The 18303-nt window shown below is 36.6% G+C and overlaps 1 protein-coding gene across 4 annotated transcripts in view; it reads left to right on the top strand.

Moving 5' to 3' along the window:
• Positions 1–18303, top strand: part of nck1b (NCK adaptor protein 1b) — a 64437-nt gene that overhangs the window by 35394 nt on the left and 10740 nt on the right. For 2 of the 4 annotated variants that reach the window (XM_081352486.1, XM_081352485.1), the window contains exon 1: positions 15008–15134. In XM_081352486.1, the coding sequence (XP_081208612.1) occupies positions 15101–15134 (34 nt within the window). In that variant the 5' untranslated portion in view covers positions 15008–15100. Of the gene's footprint in view, positions 1–4527; positions 4580–9038; positions 9283–15007; positions 15135–15631; positions 16183–18303 lie in introns of those variants that run through there. The other 2 variants (XM_081352484.1, XM_081352487.1) reach the window with 2 other exon arrangements.

Raw genomic sequence — 18303 nt, 5'->3', positions numbered from 1 at the left:
ATTAGTGCCCTTTTGAAGGGTACTGTCCCAATGACAGCTTTTGTACCTTTTTTTCTGAGAGTGTTCAGGGAAGGAACGGCATTCCCGAGGGGAAGCAAACCTTCAGATTTTGACAAAATATTACTAAAACCATTTTTTTGTGTGTGTGGATTAACTTGCTCAGGTTAATTGTCCACCTCAAGACTAATAATGTGTGGTAACAAAGTAAATAGGGTCAATTTTGATTGAATGCATTTATTGGTTAACAGCCATAGAATGAAAATAATTATCAGATTTTAATATTGTTGCATCCCTAGATATAAAATTATTTACAACAGTTTAATGGTGTAGTCTAGTTGGTTCAATCATTGCTACTTAGACCATAAATTAAAACAAACAAACGAAGAAAAAAAAAAAGTATTTTGATGAGAAAGTATTAGTCAAATCCAGGGCTGGGTAATGAACTATATCATATTATATCAACATCATGAAAAAGTTTCTCCAGGCTTCAGTCATTGTCAGGATACTCTTTAAGCGGGCAGCATTATTAAATTATATGATGTATATTAATCAATATGGAAACAATTATCGTGATCATGTTTTTTCTTCTTCCATAATGCCCCCAATAATATACTATAGGTGTACTGTACAAATAATAGTAGCAAAGTTCCCCTTTAGTGCTTCTTACTGCTTACATCTCTATCTCCAACACGCAATATTTAAATTACTATAAACATACTTCTTTATCTCATGACTAGTTGTTCAGTGTGCCCTAAGCACATAACATTTGGGTTTGTAAAACTCACACACATGCTGTAAATGAACCTGTGGGACGAACCTGACGAACCCAACGCATCTGCGCCAACTCAGCGAGTGAAAAGGTTTCTGGGACGGAGGAGTTCAGGGCTGAGAGACAGATGGAGAGGGAGGATCAGGCTCTCTTCAGCTCTCATGACCTCAATCGTGTGACACCAGCCCAGATGCAGATGTTTTATTGTGCTAGCACAGTCTCTTCTGTGAAGTGCATCTCTGAAACCAGCATCGCTAAAGCTTGAAGAGCACAGATGCAGACGGTTGGAGGTTTCTGTTTGTTCTGTCAGACGGCAGCATAAAGGCGCTGCACTTCTGTGACTTTTGTAGTGATTAACGCAGACACTGTTCATTTTTAGTGTGCAGAGAGCATTCTGTCATGTTTAGGGTCGCGTTTGGTGACACATCCTGTTTTCGGTTCATTTACACGCACCAGAGTTCATGTAGAAGCGGACCCAGACTCATCTTTTCAGCAATCCTGTTTGGTGCCACCAAATATTTGAGATGGCAAATGGTTCACATGACTCATTCACAATTATTCAAATGAACTGCACTAACAGAGCAATCGCACCAGAGTTCGTTTTAATCCAATCAAACATGCCAAGTATGAACACACACCCTTCATTTTTTGTCTTGCAAAGTGACAAAGCATTTCTAGTTCTGTCAATTTTTCTACGGTTTGGTAGAGTACAGAAAATGAATGCATTATATTATATTATATTATATTATATTATATTATATTATATTATATTATATTATATTATATTATATTATATTATATTATATTATATTATATTATATTATAAAATTAATGCATTATATTATATTAAATTATGTTAAATTTTATTTTATTTTATTTTAAAATGAATGCATTAAATTATATTAAATTTAAAGGTATAGCGGAGGATTTTTTACTTCCGGGTGGGTAACCTATACTATTGGTCCTCCTAATTGTCAATCATTCTGGTGAATCAATCAAACTTTTCAAAAAGTGGAGAGGGCGGGTCTTATCTAAAATTCGGAAAGATCCTCCGCTATACCTTTAATTATATTAAATTATATTAAATTGTATTAAATTATATTAAATTATATTAAATTAAATTATATTATATTATATTATATTACATTATATTATGCAGTATCGTTCCAAAATTTGCAATGTTTTTTAAAAGAAGCCACTTCTGCTCACCAAGACTGCATTCATGATAAAAAATGCAGTAAAACCAGTAATATTGTGAAATATTATGACAATTTAAATTAACTGTTGTCTATTAGAATAGATTGTAATATGTAATTTATTTCTGTGAATTTTCAGCCTGATCCTTCAGTTATCTTGATGATTTTCTGCTCAAGAAACATTTCTGATAATTTTCAGTGTTGAAAACTGTTGTGCTGCTAATAGTATAAATGTCTTTACTGTCACTTTTGATCAGTTTAATGTGTCCTTGCTGAATAAAAGTTGATTTCTTTAAAAAACAAACAAAAAGAAACACAGACCCCTGTATTGAGTTCCTTATTTTTCAGCAGTGACACGAGGAGGTAAAGAAGACGACCGTAGGAGCCGGACACGTGACAGTCATTTCAGAAGAAAGTAGTGATGAAGAGACTGGGGTGTTGAGGAGAGCGATGTTAGATTAGCGTGTGATCGGCCTTCACTCGCTGAACTCCAGCTATGCGGAGGGAGTGAACCGGCTCCGTCTGCCAGACTGTCTCTGCACTGTTGTTAACTTTACCTCCCAGCGTTCATTCATCTAATTAGTGAAGCTGCGAGAGGTTTGAAGTTCCTAATACCACATGATAGAGCCCATAACATACATCTAGATTACTGTGCAGCAGAGTTAATCATCAGACATGTGCATGTTAGAGATGAACGTGAGATGTCTGTGTCTCATCGTTGGATTGTAGTGTGTTTTTCTGTTTCCGAAAGCTTGCGAATGCATACGTTAACCTGTGCAGCATCTCATAGGCAGTCAGACACTTGATGCATCTAAGATTCTTTGTTCTTGTCAAAATCTGAAGCAGCATTGCATGCATCAGTGTCTCTAATTGCACACTTGATGTGGCCTTCGCTTGCACTTATCGGTGATTTCCACGAGATCGAAGGGCGTTTCATTCTCGTAAACTCAAAGGGCTTTTATGCCCCCGATCCGGAAGTTATAACAATCAATCCAGTTTATGTTTCACAGCTAAATAGCTCTGCGATGCATTAAGCATTGCAAAATAAACACTATTATTTATTATATTTGTATTATAAAACACAATATATGGCTCCTATCAATTAATCTTAACAGTTCCACTTAGTGCAACATTGGTATTTTTTTATTAAACTATAAAATTTGTTTAGAAATTACTCTTATCAAATCCACTTGTAAACTAGAACACTTAAAATTAGTAATATAATCCACATAATATAATTATAATTCCACTTTGCAGTGATCTGAAAGTTAAATAAAAATGACAGTGTCTCTTATAGTGTGGCATTATAGCCTATAGTTGTATGATTTGTTTTCCATCTTGGCGTTTTATTGTAATATAAACCACTGATTAAACAACAGCCTGTGGTGCAGTTATTAAAGGTCAAACTGTAAATGTAAATAATATGTAAATACATGTCTTGTTAAAATAGCACTGGGCTGAGAGACGGCGAGCCCATGTTTGAGTAAGACGTTTTACATTATCAGTGTTTGTCCTCTGCATCTCTAACTGTACAGTGAGTTGACTTACTGTAATGACTCTTGGAAATAGGCACCTTACAAATCATAAACATTTAATATATACTTTTAAATCAAACTTTGCATAATCTGAATTATTGCATGCATGAATTTGTGAGGCTACGGATATTTACAGTTGCCAATAATTAACCCTTCAGCTTTTCTGTTTGGGCAATGTTGCGGAGGCAGGACTTTTATTTTGGCGTTGCTTATTTGATATTATTTTTATGAAGTAATTTTGCCATATGCAGTTCAACCATACCTTCCAGGGTTCATTCATTGGAGTAGTGTGATTTTCATGTATTCTGCAGTAAAAAATATAAACCCTCGATTTAGGCAGGACCGGACAATTGATGATCACAGGATTAAGACGATATCTACCGGCATAGTCACTTTTTTTGGTGTATTTCTGATTCTTTTACTGAAGTCAGCTTTCAGTTTGTCAGGTATGATGTCGGGATTATAGATTGAAAGCACAGGTTTACCTTTTTTTTTTCATTTTTTTTTTCACCACACGCCTGGTATCCGGTGATGCATTTCAAATGAAACGGCATATCCTGCTTTTGCTGTTTGTGCCCTACTTTTGGATCTGCCTTTTCCCCCACTATTTTCCTGACTCACCCTGGACAATAGACAATCGCTGGCCATCATTCTAGAGGAAGTGATCTCTTGCTCTGACTGCATGGAGATCATTTGACTATAAACTGTCTTCTGGCAGTCGTCGAATTGAAGCCCTAAAACAATAGTCATCTTCATCAGTTATTTATTTAGCCAAATGGCACACAATCGCTGGAGAGATGATTGTCTTTGGCGAGTAAACAGAGGCACATTCCCTGCGTACATCTGAGGGTGTTCCCAACAACGCCGTCGCCAGCGTACATGCCAGACGCTTCGGACGGGAGATGTAACACATTGATTTTTTTTTCAAAGTCATTGCAGTCTGTTTCCATTAGTGGTTTCCTTTCTCGTTTTTTTGTCTTTGAGAACATGCAGTTTTGTTGAACTTATGATTGTCTTTCTTTTCTAGGTCTGCCTTCGAGCATCTCTACTAAGATATCCACAGCTTTAATGCAGCACAGGTAAGCATTTCAATTAACAACATTTATACATGATGTTTTATGTTTAGCATTTGGTTGAACATTTTACGTACCAAATGGAAACTTTGGCAAGATAAACTCTGATTTAATTAGTTCGACAACACTTGAGAGATTGGTGGATAGATGCTAAGTTTGTGTAATCAGAATACCAATAATAACCAACTTTAAGCTTAAGTACACGGGGACTCTTATTTTGAAATGTCTTTGCTCTTTCCGGCTGCTCATTTAAGAAGATGAGGGGGAAAATGCACGGTAACACTTTATTTTACAGTGTCATTGTTGCATATGTTACATGTACCTACCGTAGTAATAACAGTAAATTATGCATAATTATATGCAATTAACCCTCAACCAAAATCTAACCCTATAGTAAGTACATGCAGTTAATTTTAATCACTCAGTACTTAAATATATAAATACACTGTAACAATGACTCCTTAAAATAGTGTAACCAAATGCACTCTTGCAACCATCCACAACACATTACAATATAAACATCATGAAGTAAACATTGTCTCTATTCATCTACAGAAGATCATAATATGCAATCTATTGGCATAATTGTGTTGTGTTTGTCAGAGCTTCTCGATCGCCCCCAGGTGGCTGGATGCAGTATAGCTCACAAATCCCACCCTCTCCATGTAAACAAATGGGACGTGGTCCAAGCTAAACAATCAAATTACACTTCAAATAAATGTTTTCCAAATATATTTTCTGTCATTTTAGGTAATGTTTATCACGTAAGATCACAATAGGTGCGACGCGACAAAAGCAAATAGACCCCATTATAAACAGAGACGCTGTCTACACTGGAAAGCGGCGCAATGCGACACGATCCCAGACTGTAAACCTGAATTAATCAATTAGGCCTTTTTAAATCAAAGGTACATATCAAGCTTGGAGTCTTGGAGTTCTTTTTGTTGCCGAGTTAAAGTTTGATAAGCATTTAAATTCAGTGTTTAAAGGTGGTTTCTTCCAATTAAGGAAGATAGCGAAATTGAAACCTTTTTTTGTCTTTTAATGATTTGGAAGTTGTTATGCATGCTTTTATTACGTCCAGATTGGACACTTGTAATTCATTGTACTATGGTATTTCTCATGCATCACTTTCACGTCTGCAGTTGGTTCAAAATGCTGCTGCTAGGCTTTTAACTGGGACTAGGAAATATGCGAGTATAACACCTGTACTAGTATCCCTTCATTGGCTTCCAGTCAAATTTAGGGTTAAGTGTAAGATGTTATTATTTGTTTTTAAGGGCTTAAATGGGATGGCACCAAGTTACTAGGGGTAAGAATTGGCAAAAATGTGACGATTCAATAGTATTGCGATATTTTGGCCACGAATCAATATTATTGCGATTCTTAACATATTGCGATACAGCAAGTGTTGTGATTCGATTCTGCGATATATTGCGATTCATGTCCCCCATATTATTTAAAGGCATTACAAAAAAAAGACTGCTCCAACTCACTTCAAATGTCACATTTAATTCTGTGAACATTATCTTCTACACTTTGTCCTTGAACATTCAGGATACAGGACCTTATTACAGGACAGGATGTAATTATTCTCTGAATAGGAGACCTCTCACATGAATGGTGAGCTCCCAGCACATAACAAAATTATTTAAATACAATAGAGTAACATAAAGCAGACAAAATAGAGTAGCATAAACCTGAGAATAATCACAAATAAGAGTAATTTGAGAAAAATAAACACAAATGTGTACTGTTAGAGTCCAGTCCTGTTGGCTGCAAGGTCATCAACCAAAATTAATTTGGGAATATTGGCATTTTTGTTTAGAAAAAGGAGTTGGTCAACATGCCCACACTTTCGATTTGAAAGAAGCGTCGTGTACAACCGATTGTGATGAAGCCATTTTCATTTGAATTTGCTGTTGAATGCACGACAACAAAGCGGATGTAATACGCAAAATGTATATTATCAGAGTAAACTTCGAGAAAACCAATGGAGAAAACCCGAAAGATAATTTTATTATTAAATATTGCAATACTTTGCGCTACTGTATCGATATAATAGCATGCACAAAATATCGCGATACTGAACAGAATCAATTTTTTCCCCCACCATTAGTGTTACATTAGTGAACTTCTTCAGCAACATACGTCCTCTAGGCCTTTAAGATCTGTACGAAGGTTTCAGCTAACCATTCCTCGTCTCGACTAAAACCAAAAGGAGAAAGGGCCTTCTCTGTGTCAGCTCCTTGTTTATGGAGCAGTTTACCCCTCCATGTTAGATCTCACGCCACCCTTGATGCGTTTAAATCTCATTTAAAGACTCATCTCTTCTCTCTTGCATTTAATTGTAATTAATTTTTGTAATTGTTTTATAATCTTAGATTGTATGTGCTGGGCTGTATGTAAAGCACTTTGGCCAACGTGTGTGCTATATAAATAAATGCGATTGATTGATTGATAAATCGATCCCCTGTTCAATTTCTGACGTAATCCAAGCGCTCGCGACATGAAGAACAAACGATTTGCGAAGGTTGATCTGTCGAGTCCAGTGTAGACAGCCTCGAGCTGTTGCGGCGCGACGCGACACATGATGCTAGACTTATTTGTAGATTGTAGATCATGTGGTCACTGTGTTTCCAAGCTCTTCAACAAATGCTTTTTTTCGAATATTTTATGTATCTATTAATTTATATGCTTTTGAGTATACTCTGCATGTCTTCGTGTAGGGCAACGTTGGACAGGATTCGTTTAATGTAATGAAAACATGAGTCCAAAGACCTTTAGAAAGTAGGTCACCTCTGTTGTGGCATAGAGATGTTCATGAGAAGGTGAACAATGATGTTGATCTATTCCGACAGCCAGGTTTGCTGTCCTGAGCCCTGTGGGCCAATCAGAAACACTGTGTTCTTGAGAACGCTATACCTGGTCATGTCCTTTAGGCTCAAAGGTCTTCATGCACTGATTGGTCTTCAGTTCGCTGCTGTTGTTGTTGTTGTAATGCAGAATTGTCATTTTAGATCCATCACTTCAAGCTTAGTCATCCAAGTGAACAACAGGATCTCTACAACTTCCATTTTAACTCCAGATTGTTCCTGGCAAATGTCATTGTTTGTTAGGACAGAGGTCGGTTGAAGTCTTTGTGTTGGTTTTCCAAAGAGCAAGCTGACCTTGAAATGGGACATTGGAAGAGATTTTCGCTTTTGGTTGCAATGACACCTTTATATGAGGACTGAGCTGGACGATGACATCACTGTTTTCTCCAGGGCGGCTGTATATATAAATAAACTAAATTAATAACTTTTTTACAACCAAAATGAACCATCACTGAACTTACTTAAGGCGAGACGCGGCAGGCGAAAACATCGAATTTTCCTGCAGTGGTCAGTTTTGAGATTTTGGGCTAGTTTACTCCTTCAATATGTGTTCTTTCAAGCTGCTATAAAGAAAACGTTGAAAATATACATTACGATGTTTATTTTATTACATTTTGTGTACTTGCGGCGGTAAGTTTCCCCGAATTTACCAAGAAGTTAGCATTCCAACGCGACACGCCGAGCTCCGTCTGTTTACTGAAGTCTGTCATGACCGGGATCGTTGTAAAGCTCTGAGTCTCCTGCACAACGCTATGTAACCCAAATATGGGCATTTCCTTTCTTTCAGTAACCAATCGTGAATGTCCAAAGGGGGATTTAAAGCTAACGACGAAATCTCATGAACCTTTAACTGCCGTTTTCTCAAAATTAGTTTTTTGTCATTCTCTAGTACAGACATCTCAGCCTATGTACACCAAACTTTCCAGTTATACACTTAGCAGTATTCTGAAGATATTTTCAGAGGGATTTGTTAATAAATCATTCCTGGCCTGATTTATGTGACATTTTAATAAAAAAAATATGGCGAAAATCAATTTTTTTTAATGCTATGGACAGTATATTTTGATTTCCTAGGTAATGAAAGCATATATCCTGAAAAACCATCAGAACTTTTTTTTTTCATCTTGTTTTCACAAAATCTATCTACCGAAAATATATGCAAAATCGTGCATATTTAATGAGATAATGCCTAATTTGCATAATTAAACATACAAATTTCCAAAACTTGTAATACATTTGTGTTATATACTTGTGTAAGTAATCAACTGAGGATGTTTCAAGGTGATATCTATTATTTTAAAATGTTACCCTATTCACCTGTAGTGTCTCGCCTTAAGCTGGATCATGACGCTGTTTTCTTCTAGATCTGCTGTACAGCAGAAACAAACGCTGTTGCATTATTTTCCTGTTATCATTGTAAATCTGCTTTGAAAACAATCTGTATTGTAGAAAGCACTGTATAAATAAAGGTGACTTGACTTGACTTAAACCTATTCTTAAATACCATAACATTTTCATCATTGTTTTCACTTGCTAAATAAAGTCTTGTTCCACTATGTAACCTCAATTCAATTATCATCTTTCCTCAGTGTTGAAACAAATCCAAGATGACGGAAGAGGTGATTGTCATCGCCAAGTTTGATTACATGGCCCAGCAGGACCAGGAGCTGGACATCAAGAAGAACGAGCGTCTCTGGCTCCTGGACGACTCCAAGTCCTGGTGGCGCGTACGAAACGCCACCAACAAGACGGGCTTCGTGCCTTCCAACTACGTCGAGCGGAAGAACAGTGCCAGGAAAGCCTCGATCGTCAAGAACCTCAAAGACACTTTAGGTAAAGCCCCAACTTCTGCTTTACTCCAACTTGACTTGCTCCCGTGTTGCTCAAAACCCACATGACGTGTGCGTTGAATCTTCAAGAAATTACTCAACAGAATACTGGCTACTGTTTTTAATTCAAGAAAAGAATGTTCCAGAAATGCGCCCTAAATGTGGCCCATGTGACTTGTTCAATGTTTTCTGAAGCAGTGTAATGGCTTTATGTGAGGGACAGACAGACACACATTTATCTTATTATACATTGAAAATCTCTCAATTAAATCTGGCAATAACTTTGGTTGCATACAAGAGTGCTTAAAATCTAATGAGAGTGAGTCAAGATGGCAGAGTTTTAGTTTTCACTGTTGTGTGAGGAACATAACAGTTTGCTAACAGATATTTGAGCCCACTTCTGCTTATAAAGAGGTCCGTACATATCTGTTTCTAATTGAGTAATGTGTGTGGTTCAGCATGTAGGGCAAATTCGTTGTCATTTCCTGAGGAGTCTTGTTTTTGACCACAACAATGTTTAGTGCTTAGATACACAGGAAGATACAGTATTGCAGTTAGAAGCCTGAAATAACTGCGTTCGTTTGAGAAACCTCCTGCGTTCAGCTGCTCGCTAGCTCCCAGAACCCCACACCTTCAGTCAGTCACTTCAGGTAGAGTACACGTCTTGTACTTCACATTTCTGTTGTTTCAAACTCTGAGCGAAACACGATTGTTTTTGCATTGACCGACGTCAAAGCAAGGTAATCTTTTAAGCCGAGACCAGTTTTCTCTTCGACGTACTTGTTTGCGTAGATCATAAAAAGTTTGATTGGCAACATTGTGTTCGTTGTATTGTCAAATCCTTTAAGTTGAGCATAAATGCGGTGAAACTTGTAGAGATCGTGTACGGGTTTTATTTAGACTTCAATGAAGAAATTCTGTGCATAAAGTTAATGGAGCATAAAGATTTATTTTGCATTGTTTTCACTGAAATTAAAACATCCCACCCCATAATCCTTATAACTGTGACGATATATATTTGTTTAATTTATCTAAAAATCTATATTTGTTAAATAATCTGTAATTTAGTTGAATTTGTTATTTGAGTTGTAAAGTTGTATATATGATGGCTTTTTTATTTTACAGCAAGTAATTGTCATTAGATTCTCATTACATTTAATAAATTCTGTACAATGATATAGATTTATTTATTTAGTCACAAAACTTCTCCACAAATAGTAGTGTATTTTTGTAAGAAATAAAACAAAAATTGGGTCTCACTTAATATTCAATGTCTCTATCTACATTTAAATTAATAATTTTGATACAATGCACTTATTGTGAACATGATTTTAAATCTTACTTCTATTAAAAAACCTGCATGTAATTACATCTGTTATTAATTTCTATAATTATATCTATATACAGACCTACAAATAATGTGAGCAAAATTCTTGCTTTTACAAACGGCTTCAATTTTTGTATACAAAATGTTTGTTTTTTTATATTGGTGTGAAATGTGAATTGGATGTTTTCATGAAATTGAAATATATCTAGCGATATCAAGTGTAATGGCAGTAGCAGCTGATCTTTTCTCCCCTATCGGAGTTAAATTGATTTTTGAAAAATAAAATAAAATGTAGGCCGTGGACTTGGTCCTATTCGCCGGTTGTAGACTGGATGGAGGCCGATCAGAGTGCGAGCTTGCAGTCGACTGTAAGAAAGAAGTCTGTCGTTTCACTGGAAGATCAAGTTATGATATTTTAATAAAAAATGATAAGTTTAAAAATGCAAAATTAAATATATGCACTGATGAATCACTTGCAATAAGATCAGCAACACGCATTTAGAAAATAGAAAGTGTGAGTTTTCATTCCAGTCCGGCTTTAAGGACATCTTTTGCGTTCAGAGGATTTGAGATGTTGGTGAGGGAAGTGTTTGCGACACTGGAATGCGAGGCGTAGTGTCGGGAGATAAGCTAGACAAAGAGAAACGGAGGAGATCGAAAGATTAGCTCATCATGTTCCTGTCCAGACTAGCGCACATGTTTAGCACAACTGAAGACCTCCTGGACCCCTCAGAAAACACACTTCAGGACGTCTCCTTCACAGTGGAGGTTCTGATCCTGTAGTGTGTGTGAGGGATATCAGAGCTGTCAACAGGACACAGCGCATCCTACTGTAATGTTATACTTCAGTTTCTAACATAATATCTGTTTTAGTGTGTGTGTGTAGTGTACCTGATATATATCCATGTTATATATCCATATATTGAATTGAAACTAATTGCAAGTTTGTGAATCAATATCGTGAAAATAAAATCGCCCTTATAATCGCCTCATTCAAAATATTTTTGCATAACTAGGTTTAGTTATAAGTAAGCCAAGCCATAGAAGCTATCATGTTTTGGAAAGAAAAGAAATATATGCATGTATATTATGTATGCATAGATATATGAATTATATATACATATACATATTCATACATGCCTACATACATATACATATAGTACATGCATGCATACGTACGCATAATACTTACATACGCATAATACATACATACATACGTATAATACATACATACATATGTATAAACATGTATAATGCATACATATGGATAATACATATACACATACAATGTAGACAGCAATAAATATATATACACACATTATATCTATGTATGTGTGTGCATGCTTATAGACATTTTTAAACGTGTGTGTGTGTATGTGTAAACATGATTACAAATAAAAGCATGCAATTATATAGGCTATTAAATAGAAATTTTCTAAGCATCCTTTCAAAGCGACAGTTTCTGCTAGTGAATATTTGCTATGACGCGTCCTGGGAACTGCAGGCACACGTCTGTTAGACGCATGTTTGCTCTCAAATCTAATCTTCAAGCCGGTGTAGTGTTGAAGCGTCAGTGGTGTCTCGCTGAGCTGGGTCTGAGCTGTCGGACACTGGAGCAGGGGTTTGTGTCTGGCCTCGAGCTGTACAATGGAAGCTTTGTGTGCGCTGATGGCAATCTCTCCACCACTGTCTTTGCGGCCGTTTTGAAAATCCTCATTCACACAGTCTCTCTTCTTGAGTCTGCTTTCTGTTGGTGTTGAGGTTGTTTATCTGTTGTGTTTTATGTTCTGCATGTGTCCTCACCTTTATGTGCTCTTCCTCCCCAGCCTTGTGCAGTGCACAGATTTCCTGCCAGATTATGTCTGCTTGCACACCATAAAGTCTGACAAAAACCACAATTTTCTCAGATTCTTGTGCAAAATGTTGCTTTTTTTTATTTAAATGAAACTTTCCCACATTCAGGGCTGCGAGATATTGGGGAAAAATTTTTTTTTTGCAATATTTACTTTTTTTTGGTGATATGTATTGCTATATGAATAAAATTTCACTAGATGACTTGAATAGCTCTATTCAGAATGAATGAATGTGGGCTGCATAATATATCGAAATTACCGAAATATCGCAAATGTATATATCGCGATATGCATATCGCAACAGCTTGCAATAACTGGGGTCATGAACAAAAGACAAAGAGAAAATCACTCACTGCTCTTGGCTGAATAACTTCTGTAGCTTTAATAAAAATCAGTATATATTTAATTCATAACAGTGAAAACTAAGCATTGTTTATTTTTACATATGATTATTCATTTTCTGTTGAAAACACTGCTGTTCACTTTCAGAAGCTGTAGGGATGTTTTCTTTTCACAAAAAGAATGTGAAACGCATGTAGGTTATATATATAAATATATATTTTTTTTGATAATTTAAGTTTATTTTACAGACTTTAAGCATTATTGTATCGCATATCGCATTATTTAATGAGTTTTTCTTCAATATCGTGCAGCCCTAGAATGAATGATTCTGGAACGATTGGGGTGATTTTGTAGGAGAATGAATGTGCATAGAAAATAATAACAAACAAATTAAAAGCATAGATAAATACAAGAGAACAGTATTAAGGTAGAACAATTAAATAAGTAAAATAACACTTTCTGTAAATTTCATGAACCGTGCTGGCAAAATGAATGTGAGTGCGCACGGGCTAATTACGAGCTACAGACAAAACAAGTACGTTTTTCACAAAAAATTAGTTCATTTAACTCTCGACTAGCGATCACAAAGCTCTAAATAGCAATTAATCATTTAAAAGTATCTTAATTTGTGCGTTTTCTGATCTTTCCTTTGTCCATGAAAAAACTGTCTCTTCCTCTCAGCACAAGTGCGGGATCGTTGTAAAGCGCATCATTCCAACTTTGTCTGAATATATAGGCTACTATAATATATATTGTCTGAATATACAGGCTGTCTGTTTCATTAATATTATTCAACCGATTGTGGTGTCATGGGGAAAAAAAGTTGAATATATATTTTTCCTATAGATATTTGGTTTTGTGTGCCAAATTTGTTGTTATTACCAGAGATTTTAAGGTATGGTTTGGTAGGTGATTTTATTTTGGAACATTAAGAAAACTTTAACTCGATTTTTCTCAAAATTGACTTTGCTGACTTTATCGACTTCTAATAGTTGTAGCTCATTAATTATTTTTTGTCTGATTCCAACAAATCATACCATCCTTTTGAAGTTTTTTTTTAATAGAGAATGTGAAAATCACAATAACTCATTTTTGAAAATATGCTCATTGCGATTCATTTTGCCAGCAAGGGTCACATATAATTAATCTGTTAACTACAAAAGTTATTTCCTCTTTGTATTGTGTTGATTGATTAACATTAATGACACTTTAAGTCCTAATGCACGGATCCAATATAATGATGTGCACCGGTTTTCTTTCTCCACTGTTTAGGTTCACATAAGCGGCTGTGTTTACGGGGATACGGGCAGTTTGACAGTTTTCCGTGTATGTGTCCGTTCAAGCATAAAAAGACAAGAAGGAGAACTGAATTTGTTTTTTGCTTTAATCTCGTTTGATTGTTTAAAATGACAGGACTTAATAAACGCTTGCAAATGATAAACTTTGCAATTAATCTGCAAATCACGTGTGTTTTGAACCGTGGGGCCTGGTCCATACGGATCAACTACGATCACTACCTACTTGACATCGTACATCCTACCATGTGACTATCGCGGATGCGGACCGTGCGAAGTCAATGTTGAAACCATATATTGTGCAGCCAAGTGTTGATAAAAACCAATGCATGAAGCTTTTTGTTTTGTTTAAAAGCTGAGGCTCTGCTCTTTCTTTTGATATGTTGTTTGCTCATATTCATACAACAAAAAAATCTGCGGGCCACGAAAGTTTTGTGGAAATGATCAAAAAAGCTGATGCTGGCTGAGGGCAACTTTTGAAAAGCTGGAGGGGAAAGAGTTGATTATGCAACATTGCAACTTGTTTTTTTTTTTTTTTTTTACGCTGGTATCAGATGGTTATACCATTTTATATAATATAGTACTTTATTCTATTTTCATGGTAGGCTACTTCAAAGTATACTACATTAATAACATGTCCAAACATGCTTGATTTAGTGTGAACGGACCGGTTGTTCATGACTCTTTCTGTGAAAACTTGCTTCTGTCAATGAATATGAATCCTTTGAGGCTGCAAAAACATGAAGAAAAAAAAAATATATATATATATATTTTAGAAACAAACTTGCTAGTCCCCATATGCGCCATGAGTGAGCTATGTGTGTGGGTGGGGGGACAGACTAGTCCTCCTAAAGGAGCACTGGGTTCTGATTGGCTGACGCTGGTCACATGTCCTGCCGCCTGGCTGTGGTGTAGGCAGTGGGTTGTTCACTGGCGGGAGGGTGTTTCACAGGGAATAGCAGCACAGCTGCAGAGGGAAGAGCCCAGTTGCCGGGATAGCCCAAAATGGATATGGCTAACCTCTTCAAACACTTCTTCCGTGAGTTTTGCCACCTTTTCTCTCCTCTTTATTATATTACCAGTCTAGAAAGTTGACACTGCTGAAAGTTGTGGCTTTGGACTTATTGCTTGTGTTGTTTGAGTTTGCATTGAGACATTCTTAGTTGTGGGATTAGGGAAGTTTGAAAGGCTTTTCCCCCTCTGAGCTGAGCTGGGTGTGAGTTTGTCAGTAACCCCCACTCTCTCTCTCTCTCTCACACACACACACACACACACACACACACACACACACACACACACACACACACACACACACACGCACACACACGCACACACACACACACACTCACACACACACACTCTTTATTTATTTATTTTTTATTTATTTCTATGTCATTGGAAAGCAACTATGAGCGAACACAAGTTTGTTAGGAAATGTCTCCTTTTTTCCCCTCGTTCTCTGTGTGTTAGTCGAGCAGCTGGGCGGGCAGTTCTCTGAAAAGCCTGTAATTGCACTTCACACACACACACACACACACACACACACACACACACACACATACACACACACACACACACACACGCACACACTGCAATCAACAGTGTAAAGAACCTCCACTCCTCTTTGTGCACTTAAACTCTCCTGTTACACTCAACCGGAATTTTCTTTCCCAGCCCGATCCTCCTTTAATCAGGTTCAGCTTTTGAAGCACACTGGCTCTTGTTGGTCCAGCACGATGATGTTTTCCTGTGGTCTGCTGTCGTGGGGGTTTCCTCGTGCCAGTGGGCCGTAGTTGGGCGACGTCAGCTCTCCGGTCAAACACTGAGAGCATTGTGTCATCTGGAGCTGATTGATGAAGCTCATATCTCTTCTGGGAGAACTGCAACTGCTGCTGCTGGAATATATTCTTCCTTTCTTCAGTCATGTGTTCACTGACTCCCCTCATGTTCCTCTTTCTGTAGCTGTGCAGTTCAGTGTCCATCTAGGCTTTTTAATTCACACACCGAACGGAGACTGGGTTGTTGAGATGTGTTAACAGATACCGAAGGATCGTAGGACATGATGTGGTCGTGTTTGAAGTGTTTGGGTATGTAATTGTGCTTGAGAAATAAGTGTCTTAAAGGGATTGATTGGTTGAAATGTTTGTATTTTGTACTTAAACACATATGACCCATACCATATTGGTTATCAGCTATTATTAGAGATTTCTTACGTTTATTGGTTGTATAGTACTGTTCAAAAGTTTGGGTCGTAAAAATGTTTTTGGGAAATCTCTTACGCTCACTAAGTCTACATTTAATAGATAAATACAGTAAAATAAATATGCTGATTTTGTGTACAAGAAACACTATTATTATCAATGTTGAAAACAGTTGTGTAGCTGATTTTTTTGGGGGGGGGGACCGCGATACATTTTTGTCAGGATTCTTTGAACGGAAAGAAACTTTAAAAACTTTTGTGACATTATAAATATTTTACTTTACGATTACTAAAACTTACCGAACCTAAACTTTTGAATGTGTATATCAAACAGTGTTGGATATTGAATAATGCATGCTCATATCCTCTATTTTTACATTTAAATTACCTTTGCCATCATGCAACACACTGCAAAATATGTTTTTTTTTAGTATTTTTGTCTTGTTTCCAGTCCAAACATCTAAAAAACAAATTAAATCAAGATGCATTTACTAAAGTAGTAAAATGCCATGAGATATTATATCTTGTTTTTTTGTTTTTGCTTAAACAAGATTTAATATCTTATGGCATTTTACTACTTTAGTAAATACATCTTGATTTAAGAATTTTTAGATGTTTGGTCTGGAAACAAGACATACATACTTATGCACTCGCTTAAAATTCATCTTTAAAAACATTAATTTAATAGCAAAGCTCATAATATATGCATTTTATACTGTACATGTATAATGCTGTGATGTCTAAATTCCATTGTAGAATTTTTAAACAATTGATTTCAGTTTTGATTGTTAGGATTAGGATTATTCATAACATGAAAATGATTATTGGTTTCAGCCAGATTATTGATATCGGTTCAAGTTGTGAAGTGAAGCAGAAAAAAACTTCAGGTCTTGAGACTTGTTTTTTAAAAGTTGAACTTATGTTGCGTTTACATCGGAAAAACAATGGAAAAGCTGCACAGTGGAATAGAAAAATCACGTTATGTGTGAACAACCCCTTAAAGGGATAGTTCACCCAAAAAATCATTCACTCACCCTCAAGTTGTTCCAAACCTGTGTGAGATTCTTTCTTCTAATGAACATAAAAGATGATATTTCAAAGAATATGGATAATCAAACAGTTAAAGGTAGCCATTGATTTCCATAGTAGGAGAAAAAATACTATTGAAGTCAACTACCATCAACTGTGGTTACCAACATTCTTCAGTGAGTGAGTAAATGGCGACAAAACTTTCATTTTTGGGTGAACTATCCCTTTAATGCTTCGTTAATGACATGCGACTATAGTATAAACGGGGTTTAGAGGATAGGGCTGTCATGATTATAGATTTTCACTACACTTATCATGGCCAAAATACATTTTGGAAAAGTTGTATGAAGTTAAATTCATCTTTAACTTTGTGTGTTTGTTTGTTTTTTGGTTAATGAATCACATTGGAAATATGAGTGTAGGGAGGCATAGAGAGAGAGAATCGACAGCTCTAGTTGGCGCTAAACTAGAGTATTTGGATGTGGCGTATTTGGATGTGTGTAAACACAAATGTTGCATGGAAAAGAGCAGCTTGGAATTTCTTCCGAATATCTCCTTTTGTGTTGCACGGAAGAAAGAAAGTGATGCGAGTTTGGAGTGAAATGTTGATTTTTGTCCCTTAAATCCATTACGTCAATCTGCCCTGTGAGGTGGTCTTAGCTTTCGGCAGTTTCTCTACTCTCCGCCTCACCCTTTCTCTCTTTTCCTGTGGTTCAGCCTTCGCTCGTAGCGGAAGTGGTTTAATTTGAGACAGATTCTCCTCAGATCTTTGGAGCCTGTGAGGGAGGAAGTGAGGAAACCGGGTTGTTGATTCACTGCAGCGTCAGCCCATCCGTCTGTTTTCCTCCACTTCCCACTCCGACACTTTTGTTATAAAGCCACTCAACTCTTCCTCTCTGATGGAAAGCACCACAAGATAACGTCGCTTTGTGAGAAGGACAAACGCTCAAGCTTGAACTGAAATGCGAGTGCCTCTCAA

The sequence above is a fragment of the Scardinius erythrophthalmus genome, assembly GCF_964197995.2.
Source record: "Scardinius erythrophthalmus genome assembly, chromosome: 22".
NCBI lineage: Eukaryota > Metazoa > Chordata > Actinopteri > Cypriniformes > Leuciscidae > Scardinius > Scardinius erythrophthalmus.
This window is presented reverse-complemented; position numbering and strand designations above follow the sequence as displayed.